At 37.5% G+C, this 24,566-nt stretch overlaps 1 protein-coding gene across 1 annotated transcript in view; it reads left to right on the top strand.

Annotated features, from left to right (window-relative positions):
- The window catches only part of LOC150087014 (E3 ubiquitin-protein ligase rfwd3.L-like), an 85,714-nt gene that overhangs the window by 38,125 nt on the left and 23,023 nt on the right, over nt 1–24,566 (top strand). Inside the window, exon 3 of the mRNA XM_090372346.1 lies at nt 23,018–23,203. Within this exon, the coding sequence (XP_090228472.1) occupies nt 23,018–23,203 (186 nt within the window). The remainder of the gene's footprint in view (nt 1–23,017; nt 23,204–24,566) is intronic.

Genomic DNA, 24,566 nt, shown 5'->3' with positions numbered 1-24,566 from the left:
TCCACTGTCCCATTTGCACAGAAAGCAAGGGAATTTTGTGTAACCCAATTATTGTCCAAGAAGCAAAGAGGACACTGTCAAATAATCAAAACTGTACATTTCACAAACATATTTTAACTTTTATAATAAGAATGTCATAATACATAAGAGTAACTTAAAACTCACATTTTAAAAGTAATTTCATATGTTATATGTGTATATTATATGTTAAAAGTAAACTTATAACATTATATCATAATGTTATAATGTTTTGTTTAACTGTAGAGAATAGGTAACTGGAATATGTTTCACTCTAGAGTAGAACTCCTTTTAAGCTCACCACGGAAGCTGTAAATCTAGAATATATATATTGCAGTCCCAATGATTATTTAATATCAATTAATTTGAAATGTTATTATGTTTCTGAGATAATATGTACTTTATGCATTTGTTGTAGAAGGAGAGCAACTGTTTAAACAATTACACAAAATTACTTTATTTAAACATTTATTACATAAATAAATCTCATGAACGCTTGTCTGCCCCCCCCCCCCCCACTCTCTCGGCATGCATGCCCCACAGCACAGAAAAATACTACTTCGTTCATACAGTACAAAATCTATTCATACAACAATGCTTATTGTTGTTTTATCTTTCTCCTGGTAAAGAAAGAGTTAGCAATGGCAACAAGAAGAGAACAAAAACTGAAATAGTGAAACTCAGCATTTTGTTGTCTACTCTATCCACAACCGTAAGGAATCAGGTGGCCATAGAATCTGTTGCAGCAGAATGAGGTGATTCTTGCAAATGAAAATGAATATCAGGAGCAAAGCATGTATACCTTCAAGAGAAAATTTATAAGTGCTTTTGTGAAGCAAGGGCAGTTCCCTAACCATGGACCACTTTACATCAATTCTTTCTTCTAACTTAATATCATCTGGTTGGTTCTTGCAGTCAGACTGATAATTGATGCTGCAAAACATCTATTTCTTTATCTATTCCTTATCCTAATGTTGAGATTGATCTTATCGTATTTTTTGTGTTAATTGATCTCATGCAAGGGCTGGAAGTTTTTTTTTTTTCCTCTCCTGGAAACTCAAGTTTGTCATCCAACAAACAGGCAAATCAACAGAACACACAATTTACAGACACGATATAATAACACCTCATAACCATAACACATATAGTGACAGCTCACAGGCCTTGCTCTAGTGCTTAAACTCATTCACTCTTAATGTAGCACCTACAGATTCATGTAACAAAAAATGTGTAGTATCTTTTGAAAAATTTTCCAAAAAAAAAATGTAAATTATATTTATGTGAAAATTCATATTGCTAACTCATGTAATTTGAATCTTGAATGTCCTCTTTCTGATCACGTCTGGCCTATCATTGCTTTATGATTCTATCAAATTTATTTACTTTTTGCGTAACTCTCCCAAATCATCAGCAATTTTTTTCTCCAGTCAAATTTTCCTGTGACAAATTTCCTTTGTGACTTTAACGTTGCTAAGTATAAATGTCTTCGGTTTGTCATTTATGCTTATCTACATAGTAGGGTTGCTGAGGCTTTTGGATCTCTTCTTCTTGTCCAGATGTTTTCTGAATCTGGATGTATTCTTGTATTCTAAGGCTGGTCTAGTAGACAGACCCAGCTCAACTGAACATTCTTTTCTTTGTAACCAATGTATGCAGTGTTCCAATCTCAAATTATAACTTGGTGCATTACAAAAAAGAATTTGAGTCACTGAAGAAATGAGTGGTTGCCCTAGAAACTAATGTAACCAAGGAGTTCCTCAGGGACTCAAGTATTTCGTTACTTGCCATGTGATGCACCTCTGATTCAAGTCCCTGGAAAGAATAGTCATGTGCAGACTGCTTTGATAGATGGTGATCTAGTTTTATTGGGAGAATCTATTGTCAGGAAAATGGGTAACATTTTTCTTAACAAAGATAGGTGGTCCATAACCAGAATGTGTTTGCCAGGAGGAGCAATAATTGATGATGTTACCAACAGACTGTCAGATACTAAGGAAGGAAAAGAGAGCATTTTTATTTATATGGGGACTAACTATATTATATGAACATAACCTGACCATCTGTTGGATAAATATAGAACTATACTGAAAAAATGCTGCAAGTTAGGTCAGAATGTCTGCAATTCTGTCCAAGCATGAAAGGAAGAATTATATTTCTGAAAGCCTTGTGGATTAACTCAAGACTTGAGGGATTCTGCAAGGCTCTGTTGGAGGGGGCTATCAGTGTAGCCCACATTTGTAGGTAGAAGGAATCTATTTTGTAGAGACGGTATTCATTTCAACAAAGGTGGTGCAAGGATTTTTGCCAGTATCATTGAAGATACTTTAAGGATTCAAGGGAAGATAAAGCTCGAGATACAAACCTAAATAATTTTATGGAGTGCGTCTCAGGGTCATAAATTATGGAAGATTATTTAGTCTTAACTGTGTGTGTGTGTGTGTGTGTGTGTGTGTGTGTGTGTGTGTGTGTGTGTGTGTGTGTGTAAAATAATAGCTGTCAATAAAATGGCTGAATTTGAAATTCTGGTTAGAACAACTAATGCTGATATAACAGCGCTAACAGGAACTTGGTGCCACATGAAATTGGGGAAGATGAGTTCCACTATGGTATATATAATGTTTAGGGAAGATACAAAGGGTGGAGGGGGTCCCAATTACAGCAGCCAGAGGTTCAGAGTGGAAGCAGAGGGTACTAAGAATCTTTGTCTACGACTAAGCTGCCATACACAAAAACTGAACTGGGCCTATTACAATATAAGATTGTTAATCAGTGAAGAGAGGATATTAGAGCTGGAAAAGGAATTAGAAAATGTGAATTGGAATATCATTGGCATGGCTGAAACGAGAAGAAGAAATGAATCGCCTATAAGTTTATCAAGTGGAAATCTGCTGTACACCAATGGAAACAGTGAAAAGAGTGAAGGTGAAATTGGCTTTTTAGTCCATAAAGATATTAAAAACAACATTTTGGAATTCAAAAATACATCAAGGGTGGTAAGATTACTAAGGATTTTTAAAAGGTACAAACTAAAGATTATAATGATATATGCACCAACGTGGAATATCATTCCACGTTGGTGCATATTAGAAAATGTGAATTGGAATATCATTTTCACTTTATCACTAGCCATGTGATAAAGAGGTTGAAGAAATGTACACCAAAATTGAGCAACTTCTAGGTGAACAGAAAACTCATACACCATCATTATGGAAGATTTCAAAGGTAAGGTTGAAATGAGACAAAAAGCAGATAAAGGGAAGGAAACTATAGGAAATTTTGGAATTGGTGAAAGACCTGTGGTTTTTGCAGAATCTTGAGGAATATCAGTAATAAACACTTTTTTTTTTTTTTTCAAGAAAAGAGTGAACAGACAGTGGACATGGAAAAGCCCAAATGAATTAACAACTAATGAAATTGACTTCATTCTCACTAATACAAGATATATTGTGAATGATGTTACCATCCTGAACAGGGTAAGTGTAGGAACTGATCACAGAATGGTAAGATGTGCTGATATAGATTTAAGAAATGAAAGGAAAAAACCGACTCGAGTAAATAATACGAAGATCTTTGAGATAACAGAAGAAGAGAAAACGCAGTATGTACTGAAACTAAAGAACAAGTTTGTGCTTCTGCAGACCTTTCAAGACCAAGATATCGATGAGGATTACAACAACTTTTTGAAAGCGATAAAGCCCAAGAAACCTATAGGTAAAAAGAAATCCAAAGAAGAAAAAATTAGTCAGGAAACACTTGTTATAATGAACCGAAGACAAGAAATGAAGAGCAAGATAAACACTGATAAAGATAAATTGAGTGTACTGAGTTATGCAAAGCCATTAGAAAGAGACTCAGAGGAAGTAAGAAGATTTAACACAAGGAAAGTAGAACAAGCATTAAAAGAAAAACAAACAACTTAAATCAGCAGTCATGAGCTGTAATTCAGAAAGACAAATGATACTGAATCTGAAGAATAGTGATGGTGTACTTATAGATAGCAGAATACTACTACAAAGTATTATATGAAGAACAAAGGGGAAGATGGATCACAAATTTACAACACATACAACATACCCAATATCCTTCCTGATGAGCTAGAACATGCATGGAAGAAAATGAAGAATCAAAAAGCCTCAGGAGAAGATGAAGTTACTGTAGAGTTGTTCAAAATGGAAGGAAGACACATGACACAGAAACTGGCAAGACTCTTCACAAAATACATTAGGAAAGGTGTGACCCGTAAGGAGTGGAATAATGTAATCATAAATTTGGTACATAAGAAAGGAAGCAAATCAGAAATTGGAAATTATAGACCAATTAGCTTGTTGTCCCACATCTACAAGTTGTTCAAAAGGGTCATTGCTAACAGATTATAAAGAATACTTGATGAGAATCAACTGAAAGAGCAAGGTGGATTTAGGACAGAATTCTCAACTATGGCTCACCTTCACTTAATATCACAGCTAATAGAGAAAGCAAATGAATATAAAACGCCATATGCCTGGAATTTGTGGATTATGAAAAGGCATTTGACTCCATACAGCATAAGATAATGTTTCGGGCACTGGAAAGACAAGGCATATATTATGAGGAAATACTTACAAGGTATATATTATGAAGGAAATATATGAGAACGCTACCTCATTTATTAGCCTAGACAAAGATAGTAGCAAATTTAAAATTGAGAAAGCAGTTTGACAAGGAGACAAAATATCTCCAAAGTTGTTTACTACTGCCCTTGAGGAAGCTTTGAGAAGATTATAGACCAATTAGCTTGTTAATTAGACCAATGGACTGGTTGCAGACACCAGTCAATGTGAATACATAAGACCTAAGCCATTTGCGATTTCCATGTGACACCGTGATGATAAGCCACGATCCCAAAGAATTAAAGGAAAATCTTAATCAGTTATGCAGAGTTAGTAAGGATTTCAGACTAAAGATGAATATGGCTAAAACAAAAGTAATGATGAACAAGTGTGCCACAGAAAGGGATATAATTATTGAAGGAGCAGTAATTGAAAAGGTGGATTCGTATACTTATCTGGGACAAGTCATTAGCTGTAATAATGATAAATGGCTGGACATCAAGAGAAGATAAAATTATGGATAAAATCAGGAAATATAGTCACATACTAAAGGGCAGTATCCCAATTTGTCATAAAATAATGAATCAATATATATTCCCTCCCCACCATGACTTATGGAAGTGAAACTTGGGCACTCACTGAAAGAATGGAAGAGAAGCTGAAAACTACACAGGAGCACAGAATGGAACAAATTATATTACAAACCAGGCTGTTCAATAAGAAGAGAAACACATGGATTATCATAAAACACAAGTAAAGGATGTTCTTATCAAAATTAAAGAACTGAAACGGACTTTGGCAAGACATATAGCTCGATGACAGATGGACTAAGAAAATAACTGAATGGTACCCAATGGAGCTAAAAGAAAACCTGAAAGCAACAACAGAGGTGGAGAGATGAAATTCACAAGTTCGTGGGTAGTAATTGGATGGCCATTGCACAAAACAGGAGGAACTGCACAATTGCTGCAGAGGTCTTCATTTTGCAGTGGATTGAAAATGGCTGATGATGATGATGATGATAAGAAAAATAGTAACTGGTACATAGGTGACATTGCTAAACTTCAGTGGTCATTTGAACAGAGATTTCAGGACTTTGAACAAGATAATATATTGTTCAAAATGTTCACTTTACCAATCCTTTTGAAGCTTCATATTGAATCTGGGTCCTTCAAGGCGCCACAGACATTCTCTCAGATATGCCAAAAAGCTGTACTTGAGACTCTAAAGCTCTGATGGAACTGATATTCGGAAGATACTCAAGTCAAGTGGACCTAATTTCGGCGAAGTCCGGTCAGTCTGTGAAAACAAAATCCTCTGCTTGCACCTTCACGATGGTGGGAATGTTAGTAACCTTGGGTATAAACCCCCATGTGCAAGCCCTGAAAAATGTCCTGTAGCACACTCTGGGTGTCCACCCAGGTTCAAACCAACGTAAGCAGAGGTCAAGGTGTGGTGCCCACACCACACAGAGGAATGCTGCCCCTCTGTAGTACTAGATGGTAGAGAACTCATCAACTGGTACAATACCAACACTTTGCCTATTGGAAGGTTGAAGTGGTGGAAACTATGTTTAGTGTCGAGTCCAGAGAAAAGCTCCAGTAAACCCTCCCTATCTCTTCCATCATGCAGTATGATTGATGCCTTTTGAGGTTATGATAAACCCCATGGCGAGATCCAATCTTCCTTAAATTTCGAGGATACAGCTCTAAAGTGTTGTTTGTAGGCTGGCCACTAGATAGTACACTGGACAGAACCTATTGATAACTCTTTACGAGGCTTCCAGATCAGTTAGTGTATAATCTCTCTGCCAGATAGTGACTGAAGGGAGTCCAAGTAGCGTTGTAAGTCAGGGGGCATTGTCAAGGCCACGTTATATCAAGGCCATATTCTTACCATGTGTACACCACATCTCAAAATTTCATTACAGTAATACCCCGAAGTTACGCGATAGGTGGGTCCGACGAAAATCGCGTAAGTCGAATTCGCGTAAGTCGGGGTACAACTTTGCATATAAATACATATAAATTTTGCTTAATTGGGACCAAGGACTAACAAAAACACTAGTTTAGAAGAAAAATATTAATAAAATTGCAGTTCTTTATACATATTAATACAAAATATGTATTAAAAAAACAAATGACTTACGTTAAAAAGTTATTTCGATGTCGATGGCTTCATAAAATCTAACAAATTCGTCTGACGACACAGCGCGTTCTTTTTTTCACGCAGAATTTCTTCGTAGCGAGCTAATAATTTTTTTATTCCTTGCTTTGTAGCTATAACGCGTTCTTCGTTGGAGTCTATGTTTTCTAAAATTTTTAAGCCCTTTACAATTGAGCCCTTTTCAATTTTCAACCTCTCAAGTTTGCAATTGTCGTGTGCTTTTCGCCGTTGCTTCATTTAGGCCTGTAGCACGTGCAATATCACATGGTCTTTCATTTCGCTCAAAGCGTTTCACAATTTCATATTTTTTCTCTATCGACAGAGGCGGACTGGCCATAAGCCTTACCGGGGAAACCTCGGTGGGCCAGTGTGATTTTGGCCATAAACCATAGTATGACGCCACTATAAATTTTCCCGGGTAAGAATTTTTGACCCAGTCCGCCTCTGTTTATCGATAATTGCTTTTCTTTTTCTCTCTGAATCTGCAGTGTCTTCACCAGGATGCTTCCTTTTCACACCTTTTAATTAAGTATTTTACTCATTTTTAGGGAATAAAGCACAATTACAAAACGAGGAGGCACGCTTGATACGCATAAACAAAGCTGCGCGCATGTAGCAACTGAATAAACAACACCATAAAGGCAGAGATACACTATTAACACCTCACATTTCTAGGGGTTACTACCATAAAACAATAAAAATCCAGTTGCGTTTCTGCTAGTGAAATCTGTTATAAACTGGTAGTAAACTCAATCTAATTGCATTTGCGATTATACCGATAGCTGGAATTGTGTTGGTTTTTACGTTATTATGGTGAAATGTGTTTCCCCTTCACTGATATAAAAAACATAAAAGCAGCAAAGTTGAATTTTGTTCATCTTTCGCTCTCATTCTCCGCCGTCGCACCGTATATCGATAACATATGAAAAACGACCTTGAAGATAGTGGGCGGCAGCGTTGCCAAACGAAAAAATCAAGAACCGCGTAACTCCGAGTTCGCGTAAGTCGGGGTATTACTGTACTTCTCACAGCAATCTCCCCCCAACCTTTTCTTACTGCTGAGCAGAGCCGCACCAACCCGATGGTGTAAGTGGTGTATCGTCGCACTGGGAGCAACAGAGACCAAGAGGAGACAAAAGACCAATGTTCTGTAAATACTAAAAGAGATGGTAAAGACTAAGGAAACTAAAAGTTCAGTGTATCGAAAAATGTGTTTTGTGGTATTTTATATTAAAAAATAATGAATTTTAAATTTGCAACTTTTGCCTCAGTAGCAGCAGTGCATAGCAAACATGCTTCTTGATTAGACCGGGGTTCCAGCCCGTGACCACCAAATATGGAGGATGATGACCATCGCATATCCCCGGGGCAATATGGCCTTAGTTGCTAATGCTCCTAAAAACCAAATAACAACAACAACGTTGAAACTTTTTTTTTTTTTTTTTTTATATATATATTTCTCAGATGTCTGACAGAGGGAAATGACTCCCTGGTTATGAATACAGAAAAAGACAAAAAATAAAACGTGACCAAATAAAAACAGCAACAAGTTTGATTACCAGGTTTCTGGACATCCAGCAACAGCCAGGTCCATCAACTTTGATTTCTTCTAGCTTTACTACTATTGATGAAGAAACAAACACGTTTTTTTTTTTTTTTTTTATGTGAACCCCAAACACGAGAGGTATTAGAACCTATAGTACTTGGTACCGTGCTTGGGTTGGAGGTTGAGAAGACCAAAGAAGATATTTGTTGACATTGGACTTGAACTTCTGTAGATTGTAATTTTCAGGAAATACATATGAAGGAAGGTTGTTCCAGAAAACGGCAGTTGGATGAATAAATGAGGAAGATGAAAAGTTGGTTCTGTAGGTTTGAAGTTGGACAGTAAATGGATGTTGGCTGGTGGCGGCACGTGTTCGGACTGTTTTGAAATAGAGAGCGGGAATTATAGAACCCAATTCAGAAGAACAGTGCCATGGAAGTATCTGTAAAAGAGGCATGCAGCAGAAACAGTACGTCTATGAGAAAGCGAGCGGAGAGACTCTGTTAGAGATGAATCATTAATTAACCTAACTGCCCTCTTCAGAATGTAATCAAGAAGCCTGAGAGAGGTTTTGGGGGCACCACCCCAGATGTGGGAACAATATTCCATGGCAGGGTGAATTTGCGATTTATACAGAGTGAATAGCTGTTTAGAAGAAAAGTAACGCCGAGAGTGAAAGAGAAAACCAAGTTTTTTAGATGCAGAGGAAGCAATATTTGTAATGTGCTTGTGCCAAGAAAGATTAGAAGTCAGGGTAATCCCCAAAAGAGATATATCATTTTGCCTAGAAATCGGAGTGTCACTAAGGATAAGCATAGGAGCAGAAGAATCCTTTTTGCGAGATATAAGACAAGACTGAGTTTTAGAAGGGTTGAAATAAACTAAGTTGTCTTTGCCCCACTGGAGAATTACCTGAAGATCAGCATTTAAGGAATTGGTAGCAGATTTTCGAGAAGTTGAAGCTGATTGAGCAGGACAAGGTTTCTCAAAATGGAAAGTGGAATGCAGTGTGCTATCATCGGCAAAACTATGGATAGGATTTCCAGTCAATGGAAGAAGGTCATTAATATACAAGAGGAAAAGAGTGGGGGGGAAAGAACTGAACCTTGGGGGACACCGGCATTAGTGGAGAAGTTAGAAGACAAAAAGCCATCTACTATCACCCTTAGTGAGCGATCAGAGAAAAAACTGGATAACCAATTACTAAAAACAGTTGGCAAACCATAAGATGGAAGCTTGTTTAGAAGACCTTTATGCCAAACACGATCAAAAGCCTTTGAGATGTCAAGAGCAGCTACTTGTGTTTCACCGAACCTTTCCATTGAATTAGTCCATAAATGGGTAACATAAGCCAGAATATCACCAGTGGATCAACACTGACAGAATCCATACTGGCGATCGTTGATCAGATGGAAGGTTTCTAGGTAGTTTAAGAGTTGGCAGTTAATAGATTTCTCCATTACTTGAGAAAGAGTAGAAGTAATTGCAATGGGACGATAATTGGATGGGAGGGATTTGTCACCCTTTTTAGGAACTGGCTGGATATGAGCAAATTTCCAAGCAGAAGGAAAAACGCCTTTGGAATAAGAAAGTGAAAAAAGGGGGCAAAGAATAGGAGTAAGTTCAGGAGCACAGGTTTTGAGAACAAGTGGAGAAATACCATCAGGACCTGGAGCTTTCTTAGCATCGAGATTCATCAAAATCTTTCTGATATCCTTTTGACGGAAGACCACAGGAGGCATTGAATGGAGCTTGTTGGGAATGGTGGGAGGTGTTTTACCAAGATCATTAATACATGAGCTGAAAGAAAAATGGGATTCTAGTAGGTCAGCTTTAATCCTTGGCTGAAATGACAACAGAACCATCTGGTTTGGACAGAGGTGGGAGCAGAGATGGGCAAAAGTTGCGGCCAATAGCTTTGGCAAGAGACCAGAATGCTCGGCTACAATTAGGACAAGAAGCAAGTTTTCTACTCTTAGCCTGTTGAAACTCTAGTTTGGACTGATTAATAACTGCTTTACAATTGTTGCGAGCTTTGGTGTTGGCAGAAAATGAAACTGAAGAATTAGAAACAAGCCAATTACGATATGCAACATTCTTCTCTTGAACAGCCTTAGCACATTTATTGGAAAACCAAGGTTTAGATAAAGGACGAGATTTTAAAGTGGAGTGTGGGATAAAGGATTCCATTCCTGCAAGAATAATTTCACTGACACGATCTGAGCAAACGTTGACATCAGAAGTTTTGAAACAGTAATCCGACCATGGAAAAGAAGAAAAGAAGTCTCGCAGGTCATCTCATTTTGCATTCTTGTAATGCCAAACAACACTAGGTTGGGAATAGCCATGAGATAAAGGTTCCATTGGAGAAGAGACAATCACCAAGTTGTGATCTGAAATGCCTAAAGGACCTCTCACTTCGACCGTGTACTTAGAAGGGTTGTTTGTGAGAAAAAGATCAAGCGCATTGGCTGTATAATTAGGATTTTCCGGTATTCTTGTAGGTAAATGAACAATCTGTGCAAGGTCATTAGTAATTGCAAAAGCCTCAGCATCTCGACCTGCTGGGTCGGTGTGACTAGAAAATGGAAGCCAGCTGGAGTTGTGAACATTAAAATCACCAAGAAAAATTACCTCACTGTTAGGAAAGTTGGATTTGAGAAAGTCAAGTTGCAAAGAGAGGAAGTCAAAGAGCTCCAAGTGATTAGTGGAGTTGGGAGAACGGTAGAGACAGCAGATGAATTTCACAGAATGAGGTAGAGAGATTTTAAGCCAGAGAAGATGAAAGAGAGGAGATTCCAAATTGCCAAGTCTCTGACAGGGAATATCAGAACGGACATATTCACAAGTACCACTTTTGAGGCAAAAGGAATCATACAGCGAATAATTTGGGCATCTGAGATGAGCAGTAGTTGAATCAACCGATAAATGAGATTCTGTCAGAAAAAGCACATGGGGTTCGGCAGACTGCAACTGGAAATGGACATCGTTGAGTTTAGAATTGAGACCACGTATATTTGTGAAATGAATTAGGAAGTGCTTGGGAAGTTTAGATCTTTTCGCAGATAAGCTTGCTCTATTAGTTCGACAATTCATGGTGTATTCAATAGTAAGAAAAAGTGGGTGGGACATGCTGTATGAAGTAATGAAATTTTTGGATATGGTGTACACGTGGTAAGAATATACCCAGATCCTCGACATAACGTGGCCTCGACAATGCTCCCCGCATACACACTACTCGGACTCTCTTCAGTCACTATCTGGCAGAGTAGAGGTAGCAAGATTATACACTAGCTGATCTGGAAGCCTCCTACAGAGTTACCAATAGGTTCGGTCCAGTGTACTAACTAGTGGCCGGCCTTCGAACACCGTTTTAGAGCTGCACCCTCAAAATGTAAGGAATATTGGATCTCGCCACAACGTTCATCATAACCTCAAAAGTCATCAATCATACTGCATGATGGAAGAGATGGGGAAGGGTTGACCGGAACTTAGCCCTAGAGACTAAACATGGGTTCCACCACTTCAAGCCTCCAATAAGAAAAGTGAACACCTTTTGTGATCGCCTGCGAACACCGTTTTAGAGCTGTACCCTCAAAATGTAAGGAATATTGGATCTCGCCACTACGTTCATCATAACCTCAAAAGTCATCAATCATACTGCATGATGGAAGAGATAGGGAAGGGTTGACCGGAACTTAGCTCTAGAGACTAAACATGGGTTCCACCACTTCAAGCCTCCAATAAGCAAAGTGGTGGTATTTCACCGGTTGATGAGAGTTGTCTACCACCTAGTACTGCCTGGTAACATAGAGGGGTGGTGTTCCTCCATGTGGTGTGGGTGCCACACCTGAATTATCACCTGTCCAAGATAGATGCTGACATTCCAATTCAACAAGAAACACTAGGCACAAGTGAAGCCAATTTGGATGAAATTATATATTATTTTGGAAATATATTTTTTTAAATTCCCCAAAAATATATTTTTAAATATATAAGAAAGATCAGTGTGTGTGTGTGTGTGTTGGAGAGGTGAAATAAGAAGTTTACACCAGGATGGGTATATAGCCTGGCGCGGCCATGTCAAATTAATAGAGCAAACTTATCTAAGAAAATATTTAAACCTCCCAAACACTTCCTCATTCATTTCATAAATATACGAGGTGTGTCTAAAAAGTAATGAGACAGCGTGTGGCTCGAAAATTGGCAACACTGCAGCCACGCCTCCAACACCAACCAAGATGTACATTCTTACTTGATGTTCAGTGCAAGTTTCAACTCGATAACGGTAACACATCTGACTTGACAGCGAGTTGTGTAAATGTGTAGTGACACGTTATGAAAATGGAAAAATGAAATCTCGAGCAGTGTTGCTCGATCAAATTTTGCGTCTAACATAACAAAAACGCAACAGAAACTTACCAAAAACTAAAGTGGGCTTATGGAGTGCATACTCTATTGAGGGCACAGGTTTTTAGGTGGCATAAAGCATTTTTGGATGGCTGTGACAATGTGGAAGACGAACCTCATTCTGGAAGACCTTGCATGTCAAAAATGTGACCAAAGTGAGGGTTCTCATGAGGTCTGATTGACGTTTGACAGTCAGAATGATCGGTAGTGAGTTGAATTTGAATTACCAAACCGTTCACGACATTTTGACCGAGGAATTGGGCATGTAGAAAATTTGTGCAAAGCTGGTTACAAAAAACCTCACCATCGAACAAAGGGAAAACCGAAGAAATGTGTGCCTGGCCCTTCTTGAACACATCGAAAATGATGAAAATTTTTTCAAAAATGTCATAACAGGTGATGAAGCTTGGATTTTTGAGTATGATCTCGAAACCAAACGACAAAGTACGGAGTGGCAAACGAGCAACTCACTGTGCCAGAAAAAAGCAAGAATGAGCAAATTGAAAATGAGATCCATGCTATTTTGTTTTTTCAACAGTCGAGGTGTTCATAAGTTAAACAACAGTACTATCGTGAGGTCCTTGAATGACTCAGGAAAGGGGTTAATCGTGCCTGATGGAGATTGCGGACTCTTGGATCCTGCATCATAAGAATGCTCCCTATTACACTGCCATTTCTGTGACCTAATTTTTGACCAAAAAGTGGTTCTGCAGCCCCCATACTCGCTTGATCCGAGTCCCTGTGACTTCTTCGTTTTCCCCAAGTGCAAATTCCACCTCAAACGTCATCATTTTGGATCTGTGGACAACATCCAAAAGGTCATGACAGACCAGCTGAAGGCACTTTCAGTCGCAAACTTCCAGCACTGCTACCAGGAGTGGGAGCAACTTGTCCGGTAGTATATGGCTTCCCAAGGGAACTATTTTGAAGGGGTTAATCTTGATTTGTAGTTGCACCTGTCTTATTACTTTTTAAACACACCTTGTATGTGGTCCTAGTTTTAATCTCATTCATGCGAATTTCCACAAATACAGAGGATGCGGAAAGGTCAGGGAATGACCACCGCATATCCCCAGAGCAATATAGCCTTAGTTGCTAATGCTCCTAAAAACCAAATAACAACAACATCATCTCATTTATACAAATTATTCACTGTATGATTCCGTTCTGATAATTCACTTCAGAGACTTAGTAATTTGGAATCTCTTTTCCATCTTCTCTGGCTTAAAATCTATGTGCCTGTCAAATTCATCTGTTGCCTCTGTTATTCTCCTAACTCTGTTAATCACTTGGAACTCTTTGACTACCCCTCTTTGAAACTGGACTTTCTCCAGTCCATCTTTCCTAACAGTGAGGTAATTTTCCTTGGTGATTTTAATGTTCACAACTTCAGCTGGCGTCCATTTTCTTGTCACACTAACCCAACTGGTCGAGATACTGAGGCTTTTGCAATTACTAATGACCTTGCACAGATTGACATTTACCAGAATACCAGACAATCCTAGCCACGCAGCCAACATGCTTGATCTTTTTCTCACAAACAACCTAAGTACCTGGTCAAGGTGAGTGGTCCTCTAGGCATCTCAGATCACAACTTGTAGAAGAGACCATCACCAAGTTGCAATCTGAGTGGTCCTCTACGCACCTCAGATCAACTTGGTGATGGTCTCTTCTCCAATAGAGCCTTTTCTTCTTGGCCATTCCCATCTTTGTGTTATTTGGCATTAACAGAATGCAAAATGGGATGTTCTGCAAGATTTTTTTTTTTTCTTTTCCTTGGTCGGATTATTGTCTCAAAACTTCTGATATCAATGTTTACTCAGATCTGTCAGATTATCTGTCAAATTATCCTTGTAGGGATGAAATCCTTTATTCCACACTCCATCTTAAAATCTCATCCTTTATCTAAACCTTGGTTTTCCAGTAAATGTGCTAAGGCTGCTCAAGAGTGCATATCAATTATATTGCTTATCATAATTGGCTTGTTTTCATTTCTTCAGTTTCATTTTCTGCCTACACCAAAGCATGCAACAATTGCAAAGCAGTTATTAATCAATCCAACTAGATTTCAAACAGAATAAAAGTAGAAAACTTCCTTCTTATCCAAATAGTAGCCGAACATTCTGGTCTCTTGCCAAAGCTATTAGCCACAAATTTTGCCCATCTCTGTTCCCACTGCTGTCAAAACCAGACAGTTCTATTACCCCTTCAGCCAAGAATAAAGCTGACCTGCGAGCATCCTATTTTTCTCCCAACTCATGTATTTACAACCTTGGTAAACCACCTCTCACCATTCTCAGTATGTTCCATTCAATTCCTCCTGTAGTCTTCCGTCAAAAGATGTCAGAGGGATTTTGACCAATCGTGGTGCTAAGAAAGCTGCAGGTCCTGATGGTATTTCTTCACTTGTTGTCAAAACCTGTGCTCTTCATCTTACTCCTGTTCTGTGTTACCTTTTTTCACTTTCTTATTCCAAAGGTAGGTCTTTTTCCTTCTGCTTGGAAATTTGCAAAAAACCAACCAGTTACTAAAAAGGATGAAAAATCCCTCCCATCCAATTGTCTTGTTGCAATAACTTCTACACTTTCTAAAGTAATGGAGAAATCAATTATCCACCAACTCTTAAGCTATCTAGAAACCTTCCATATGATCATCAATCACCAGTATGAATTCCATCAGTGAATATGAATATCCACTGGTGATATTCTGGATTATGTTACTCATCTATGGACAAATTCAATGGAAAAGTTTGGCTAAACTGAAGCAGTTGCCCTTGACATTTCAAAAGGCTTTTGATCATGTTTGGCATAAAGGTCTTCTAAATAAGCTTCCATATTATGGTTTGCCAACTCTTGTTTTTTTTAATTGGGTATCGAGTTTTCTCTCTAATCATTCACTGTGGGTGATGGTAGATGGCTCTGTCTTCTAACTTCTCCACTAATCCTGGTGTCACCCAAGGTTCAGTTCTTTCATCCACTCTTTTCCTCTTGTATATTAATGACAATCTTCTTCAATTGACCAGAAATCCTATCCATAGTTTTGCTGATGATAGCACATTGCATTCCATTTTACAATTTGAGAAACCTCATCCTGCTCAATCAGCTTCAACTTCTCAAGTATTTGCTACCAATTCCTTAAATGCCAATCTCCAGGTAATTCTCCAGTGGGGCAAAGATAACTTAGTTGATGTCAATCCTTCTAAAACTCAGTCCTGTCTTATATCTCACAAAAAGGATTCTTCTGCTCCTATGCTTATCTTCAATGACACTCCAATTTCTAGGCAAGATCATATATCTCTGTTGGGAATTGCTCTGACTTTTAGTCTCTGTTGTCATAAGAATGTTACAAATATTGCTTCTTCTGCATCTAAAAAACTGGGTTTTCTCTTTCTCTCCCGGCATTACTTTTCTTCCAAACAGCTGTTCACTCTTTACAAATCGGAAATCCACCGTACCATAGAATATTGTTCCACATCTGGGCTTCTAGATTCCATTCAAAAGATGGCAGTTAGGTTAATTAGTGATTCATCTCTAACAGTCTCTCTGCTCTCTGTCTCATAGATGTTCTGTTTCTGCTGCATGCCTTTTCTATAGATACTTCCATGGGCTGCTCTTCTGAATTGTCTTCTATAATTTCTGCTCTTTCAACTCATCACTAACAGTTCCTCTCCACTCTCTGTCTCATAGACATTGTTTCTGCTGCATGCCTTTTCTATAGATACTTCCATGGGCACTGCTCTTCTGAATTGGTTTATATAATTACCGCTCTCTCTTTCAGAGCAGTGCAAACACGTGCTGAAACGAGTCAAACATCCTTTTACTTTCCAACTCAAATTCACAGAACCAACTTTTCTTCTTCATTTATTCATTCAATTTACATTTTCTGGAAATTGAATAAATGTCAATATCAACAAATGTCTTCTTTTGTTTTCTCAACCTCCAACCCATGCATATTACTAAGTACAGCAGACTCTCGATTTACTGGGATCTGATTAACCAGGACACTTGAAGACTCCAAATAAAAAAAATAAAAAAATCAACCAAAAACCATAAAATTTAAGTTATAACCAGAATAGGTATAAACAGATGTTTTACAAGTCATAAATAAGCGACAAGAAGCTGTGTTATAAGTAGTCATTGGGAGATTAGTGTGCCCATTATCTTGTAACCCCTGCTGTCTTCACACCCACCACTCAAAAAAAAAAAAAAAAAAACCAAATGTTTAGTTTGTTTTAGTGCGTTGCATCGATTGTTGTGTTCCGTCACACTGCAAAAGGACAAATTTTGTTTATTTATCTTTTTTTTTTTTTTTTTTGTTTAGAAATCGCAAAATAATGGGCAAACGCAAGAATTGTGCTTTCAATTAAACAAAAACTTGAAATTATTCAAAAGTTTGAAAATGGTGCATCTGTTAAATCTCTAAGGAACCATTATAATTTGGTGACCAAACCATACAGACATTGTAAAAAATAAAGGGTAGCATTGTATTGGACACGTGGGCAGTGCATGGTAAGTTTTCTCATTTTTTATCCATCGCCATACTTTTTACATAGGTTGCTGAACATTTTTCGATACAGTAAGTCCCCGACTTATATAGCTTCGGACCTACATTATGTTATTTATATTTTTTTTATATGACTAAAGATTTCAGTGAAGGGGGGACACATTTCGCCATAATCACGTAAAAACCCACAGAATTCCAGCTATCGTTGTTATCACAAATACAATAGGGATCGAGTTTACTACCCATTTATAATAGAGTGCCTTAACAGAAAAGCCCAATAACCTGGAAAGTGCAAATTGTATTTATTGTTTTATGGCAGTGACCTCCAGAAATGAGCTCATGTGGGGTGATAATAGTGAGTTTTCGCCTTAAACCCTGTGAAGTTCTTTTCAGAAAATTTAGTTTTGACTGTTATCTGGTGCCGACTAAGAGAATAAGTGACAGCGGTACTAGTAAATCTATCAAGAAAAGGAAAGCAATTGCATTGGATCAGAAAATTAAAATAATACGGATGTATGAAAATAGCCAAAAATTAAAAGTATTGCATGGAATTCAAATTTGTCAATGGCAACGGTGAACACAATAAAGGAGAAAGACAATACGAGAAGCGGTGAAGGGATTGGCACCAATGAAGTAAACTATAATAACCAAGGATACAAAACACATATATATCAGTGTTTACAGAGCTAACATGCGTTTTTTTCTTCCTTTTATGTTTTCTTTTCTTACGTGCCACTCCGGCAACTTCACCACTGTCCCCATATATATAGTTTTCAATTGAACTAATTAAAAATATATAACTATTTTTCTTCATTCTTCTGAGGATATTATGTGGTTTTTGTAATTTCGGCATATCAGGGATATAGTAGCAATATTTTATTAGTCATTCCCGAGTTACGTAAAACTTTTTTTTTTTGGTATTTGTTGGCGCATCGGCTTCTATGGCCATAATGCACCTCCCAAGGTTTTTGCAGTACTTTGATCCCACAACCTTTGGGTTGCCAGGCAGGCACTTTACCCACCCGGCTAGCCTGGTCAGCATAAAACTTGTCTTCCGTAAGAAGTCCTGTAACGTATGTCTTGCATATGTCGAAGACACAATTTTGAATTAACCGGGAAACCGATTATCTGGGATTTTTTTTTTTTTTTTTGCCATCTATCCCAGAAAATCGAGAGTCTACTGTACTATAGGTTCAAATAAAAATCCTTGGTTTATGATTTCCCCAGATGTTCTGAAAAATACTCCATCAAAATTAGCACTTATCTACATTTGAGTATTCTGATGCACTTTAAAATAAAATTTAAAAAAAAAAAAAAAAATCTAGTCAAGATAGATTTAGTACCAAAAGTGAATGAAAAAAAAAGAGGTTTTTACATCGGTTTTGGCTGCTGAACAGAGCCTGAATAGGCCACACTCATTTAACCCATTTATTCCTGTTATCAGGTAATGACCCTCCACAGTGTACACATTGCCACAGGCCAACTGACAATAAAACACATACTCCTAGAATGCACTTTGTGTGAAAAGTCTCATATAATTTCATCCACTTCTCTCTCAAACTTACAGGAATTGTCACTTAGTCATATCATAGGGGAAAATTCAAACCTTACAGAATTTTTCTTCTTTCTGAAATGAATAGGCTTATATAACTGCTTCCATCATCATCATCATCATCATCAGCCATTTTCAATCCACTGCAGGATGAAGGCCTCTCCAGCAACTTTCCAGTTGCTTCTGTTTTGAGCACTGGACATCCATTTACTACCCACAAACTCATGAATTTCATCTATCCATCTCCGCCTTTGTCTTCCAGGTTTTCTTCTAGCTCCTCTTGGATACCATTCTGTTATTTTCTTAGTCCATCTGTCATCATGTCTTCGAGCTATGTGTCCTGCCCAAGACCATTTTAGTTCTTTAGTTTTGATAAGAATGTCCTTTACTTGAGTTTGTTGCCTAATCCATGTGTTTCTCTTCTTATCTAACAGTCTTATTCCCAATATGATTCGTTCCATTCTTCGCTGTGTGGTTCTCAGCTTCTCTTCCATTCTTTTGGTGAGTGCCCAAGTTTCACTTCCATAAGTCATGGTGGGGAGTATACATTGGTCCATTATTTTACATTTCAGACAAACTGGGATATTGCTCTTCAGTATGTGACTATATTTCCTGAATGCTATCCATCCAAAATTTATTCTTCTCTTGACTTCCAGCCATTTATCATTATTACAGCTAATAACTTGTCCCAGATAAGTATATGACTCCACCTTTTCAATTACTGCTCCTTCAATCATTATTTCCCTTTCTGTGGCATACTTGTTCATCATTACTTTTGTTTTAGCCATATTCATCTTTAGTCCAAAATCCTTACTAGCTGTGCATAACTGATTAAGATTTTCCTCTAATTCTTTGGGATCATGGCTTATGACCACAATGTCATCTGCAAATCGCAAATGGTTTAGGTACTCTCCGTTCACATTGACTCCTTTCTGCGACCAGTCTAATCTTCTGAAAGCTTCCTCAAGGGCAGCAGTAAACAGCTTCGGAGATATTGTGTCTCCTTGTCGAACTCCTTTCTCAATTTTAAATTTCCTACTGTCTTTGTCTAGTCTAATAAAGGAGGTAGCACTCTCGTATATTTTCTTCAAAATCATAATATATGGGGTATCAATGCCTTGTCTTTCCAGTGCCCGAAACATTGCCTTATGCTGTATGGAGTCAAATGCCTTTTCATAATCCACAAATGCCAGGCATAATGGTGTTTTATATTCATTTGCTTTCTCCATTAGCTGTGATATTACATGAAGGTGATCCATAGTTGAGAATCCTGTCCTAAAGCCAGCTTGCTCTTTCGGTTGATTCTCATCCAGTATTCTTTCTAATCTGTTAGTAATGACCCTTGTGAACAACTTGTAGATGTGGGATAACAAGCTAATTGGTCTATAATTTCCAATTTCTGATTTATCTCCTTTCTTATGCAGCAAAACTATGATTGCATTATTCCACTGCTTAGGCGTCACACCTTTTCTAATGCACTTTGTGAAGAGCCTTGCCAGTTTTTGTGTTATGTCTCCTCCTCCCAATTTTAACAACTCTACAGTAACTTCATCTTCCCCTGGGGCTTTCTGATTCTTCATTTTCTTCAATGCATGTTCTACCTCATCAGGAAGAATATTGGGTATGTCGTATGTGTTGCTACTTTGAAATCCATCTTCCCCACTGCTGGCATCATTCCCCTGCTCCTTGTATAATTCTCTATAGTAGTCTTCTGCTATTTGAATTATGCCTTCTCTGCTGTTTATAAGTACACCATCGCTATTCTTCAGTTTCAGTATCATTTGTCTTTCTGTATTACTGCTCATGGCTGCTGATTTAAATCCTTTGTTTTCCCTTAATGCTTGTTCTACTTTTCTTGTGTTAAATCTTCTTATGTCCTCTCTGAGTCTCTTTCTAATGGCTTTGCATAACTCAGTATACTCCATTTTCTCCCTGTCAGTGTTTTTCTTGCTTTTCATTTGTCGTCTTCGGTTCATCATGACAAGTGTTTCTTGACTAATTTTTTCTTCTTTGGATTTCTTTTTCCCTATAGGTTTCTTGGGCTTTATCACTTTCAAAAAGTTGTAATATTCCTCGTCGATATCTTGCTCCTCAGCAGTCTGCAGAAGCTCAGACTTGTTCTTAAGTTCCAGTACATACTGCTTTTTCTCCTCTTCTGTTATCTCAAAGACCTTTGTATTATTTACTCGAGTCAGTTTTTTCCTTTCCTACATCTATATCAAGTGTACATCTTACCATTCTGTGATCACTTCCAACATTTACCTTATTCAGGACGGTGACATCATTCACAATATATCTTCTATTAGTGAGGATGAAGTCGATTTCATTAGTAGTTAATCCATTTGGACTCTTCCATGTCCACTTTCTGTTCACCCTTTTCTTGAAAAAAGTGTTCATTACTGACAGTCCTTGAGATTCTGCAAATTCCACAAGTCTTTCACCTCTTTCATTTCTTTCACCAATTCCAAAATTTCCTATAGTTCCCCTTTCTGTGCTGTTTTGTCTTTTTCCAACCTTAGCATTGAAGTCTCCCATAATAATAGTGTAGTGGGTTTTCTGCTCATCTAGAAGACTCTCAATTTCAGTGTACATTTCTTCAACCTCTTCATCATCATGGCTCGATGTTGGTGCATAAATCATTATAATCTTTAGCTTGTATCTCTTAGAAATCTTGAGTATTAGTCTTGACACTCTTGGTGATGTACTTTTGAATTCCAAAATGTTGTTTTTAAAATCTTTATAGACCAGAAACCCAATTCCACTTTCACTCCTTTCACTGTTTCCATTGATGTACAGCAGATTTCCACTTGATAAACTTATAAGTGATTCATTTCTTCTTCTTGTTTCAGCCAAACCGATGATATTCCAATTCACATTTTCTAATTCCTTTTCCAGCTCTAATATCCTGTCTTCACCGATGAGTGTTCTTACGTTATAACAGGCCAAGTTCAGTTTCCGTGCATGGCAGCCTGGTCGTACCCAGAGATTCTTAGCACCCTCTGCTTCCACTCTAATCCTCTCGCTGCCGTAAGAGGGAGAGTGAAAGCTGCTGGGGACTGAGGGCCAATTGTTTCGTCGTGCTTTCATATTGCTGGAGGGGTTGGTCTTTTCCTCTTCATGCTGACCAGGCATCTTGAAGAGAACCACTCTACACGTTCGTTGCCACCTAAGTGACGTAACAGGGCTTACCATCGAGAAGGTGTGCATGAGTGGATTTTAGGGAGGCAGGCCAACCGGACTTCTCCTAAATCTTCTGTAACAGAGAGATATTGGATCCATCAGTGTTTTAGGCTGAGTGTCTGATAACACACAGGATACCTGTTCCCCTCTAAGCCCTATAGACTTCTTCCATAGACTTCTTCCATACTGCTTCCATAGAAGCTAACAAAATTATTAACTACTATGATGGGTGCAATATGGCCTAAGTAGCCTTTGCACCAGAAAAATCCAAGCACAACAACAAATTGGCTGCCAACCCTCTGAAGATGTAGTTGAAATCTTAGGACCTACAGCATTAAGTACCATTTTTATTATTTATTTTATTTTATGTTAATCTTAATTTTATTTTATTTTAGGTAATCTGCTTTTACTTTGCAGGCATTCTCAATTTATTTCATTATATTTACACTTGACAGGTCAGCACCCCTACCCAATGCACTGATCAAATACATTTGTCTATATTTCATTATGGTTGCTGGGTATTTCTGCTGTAACTAGTAGTGCCCCGGATCCATAATCCAATTTAATAAATTAATATTTTTTTGTTCTTTTTTAGACATTCAGTTTTGTCACTACATCCTATTATTTTTATTTATATTATATATATATATATAATTAAATATATATATATAAATTATATATTTTTTTTTCCATTACTTAAAAAAATATGAAATCTGTCATTTAATGATATCGCTGCCAACATCTTGTGTTTATTAGTGTTATTCTAATATTCTCTACTGAAAACTGTCTGCTGGGAGTTTGAAATACATTCATTTTATTTTTTCCTTTTTTTTTGCAAAAATTTACATGATAGTTCAAAAACAAACAGATCAATGGCCAGAATTTGAAACAATTGATGGTTGTTTCATTATTAATTTTGGCTTGCACTTTAGCCTTATATAATTTAATTTTCATTATTTTATTACATAAAATAATAGGTGAAATATAAAACAAACAGATAAATATATTGATAATAAATATGTAATATTCATTACATAAATGGCATCTTCTTAGCTGTGTGAGCTATCTTGCAACAGTCGCTGTGATGAACTTCCTGATTCAAGTACATATTCTTGTAATGTTGCCCAAATCTTACAAGGAGGTGCAACACAGGTTCATATTTCAAAGTCAAGGTTACTTCTTGATCCCAAAAATGATTCTTCTGTTCTGATCTGTGCTGGAGATGAAAGTGCTCAAGCTGTAAGTATTACACTATTCCAAATAACAACTTCTTTTTAATATAAATTTGAATAAGAATTCAGGTTGAGAAAGAAAATTAAATTATTATTTTGGTTGATATCTTTTCTTATCGAAAAGTGGCAGAATTGATGACAGTCATATTTACAGGTAATAATGATGCTCTTAAAGTAGAATTAAAGAAGTATACCAAGATGCACATGGAGATTAAATTGTTAAATGGAAAAGAATAGATGAGTGCAAGTCATTCATTTTGTAGCCAGTAGATTGAGTAGGATGACTTAAATATTCTTAAATACTAAAGGTATACGATACAAGAAAGCAAGCTTATACAGCATCAGCCCAAAAAAAAAAAAAAAAAAAAAAACTTCCCATTTCACCCATCCATTCACTCCAAATGTTTCTCTAGTTCTACCTTAAATTTATTTAAGCTGTCTACTTCCACAAAATGACAGATAGCAGTTTTTTTCCCGCAGTCAACCACCACACATCTAGTTGTTCACTGTCTTTCCTCGATTTGAATTAAAGTCCCCTCGGGCAATTAATCTGAGCAAGAGGATGAATCCCATCAGCAATAAGCTTGTTCAAACCATTCAAGGCCTTACACACCTCAATCTGTCATCTCCCATTCAACCATCCTTTTAACATTTGTCCACAAAGAGCAGTGTCCATTGATTACCACTCTGTTGTCTCCCACTCAACCATCCCTATATCCATTATAGCAACTTGCCCTTAATACCATACTGCTCCAATTTGTACATTAGTCTTCCATATGTAATAGTATGAAAAACTTTCCTAAAATCCAAGTATATGATATCAGAATTATTCTTTGCATCCAGGTCCTTTGTGACCACATTGTACCATGCACCCGATTAAATTGGTAAGACAAACTTTCTCTTAACAAACTCATGATGTGTCTGAACTATAACTGCAGCCTTCTCTAGATGATCCTGCAATGCTTCTTTAGCCAGTGACTCCATTATTTTCCCTGGAACAGAAGTTAAACTAACAGGCCTGTAAATTATCTGTGGCTCCCTTTGATCCTCCTTTGTGGATTTGGGTCACATTTACACATCTGCAGTATATGGGTACCTCCCCTGAGTCCAAGGAAGCTCTCATAGTTATGGCTGGTTTGCTTACTTCCTTTTGCTGCCTCCTTTACTTAGTTATTTAGTTAGTTATTTGATTTTTAGGAGCATTAGCAACTAAGGTCATATTGCTCTGGGGATATGCGGTGGTCATTCCCTGACCTTTCAGCATCCTCCATATTTGGTCTGCCTCCTTTAATACAACTGGATAGATCCCATCCACCCCAGGTACTTTTCTTATGTTTAACTTCAACAATTTCTCCTCCTGCCACAGTTTG

The sequence above is a fragment of the Mastigoproctus giganteus genome, chromosome 4, assembly GCF_048544385.1.
Source record: "Mastigoproctus giganteus isolate SK-2022 chromosome 4, ASM4854438v1, whole genome shotgun sequence".
NCBI classification, from domain to species: Eukaryota; Metazoa; Arthropoda; class Arachnida; order Uropygi; family Thelyphonidae; genus Mastigoproctus; species Mastigoproctus giganteus.
This window is presented reverse-complemented; position numbering and strand designations above follow the sequence as displayed.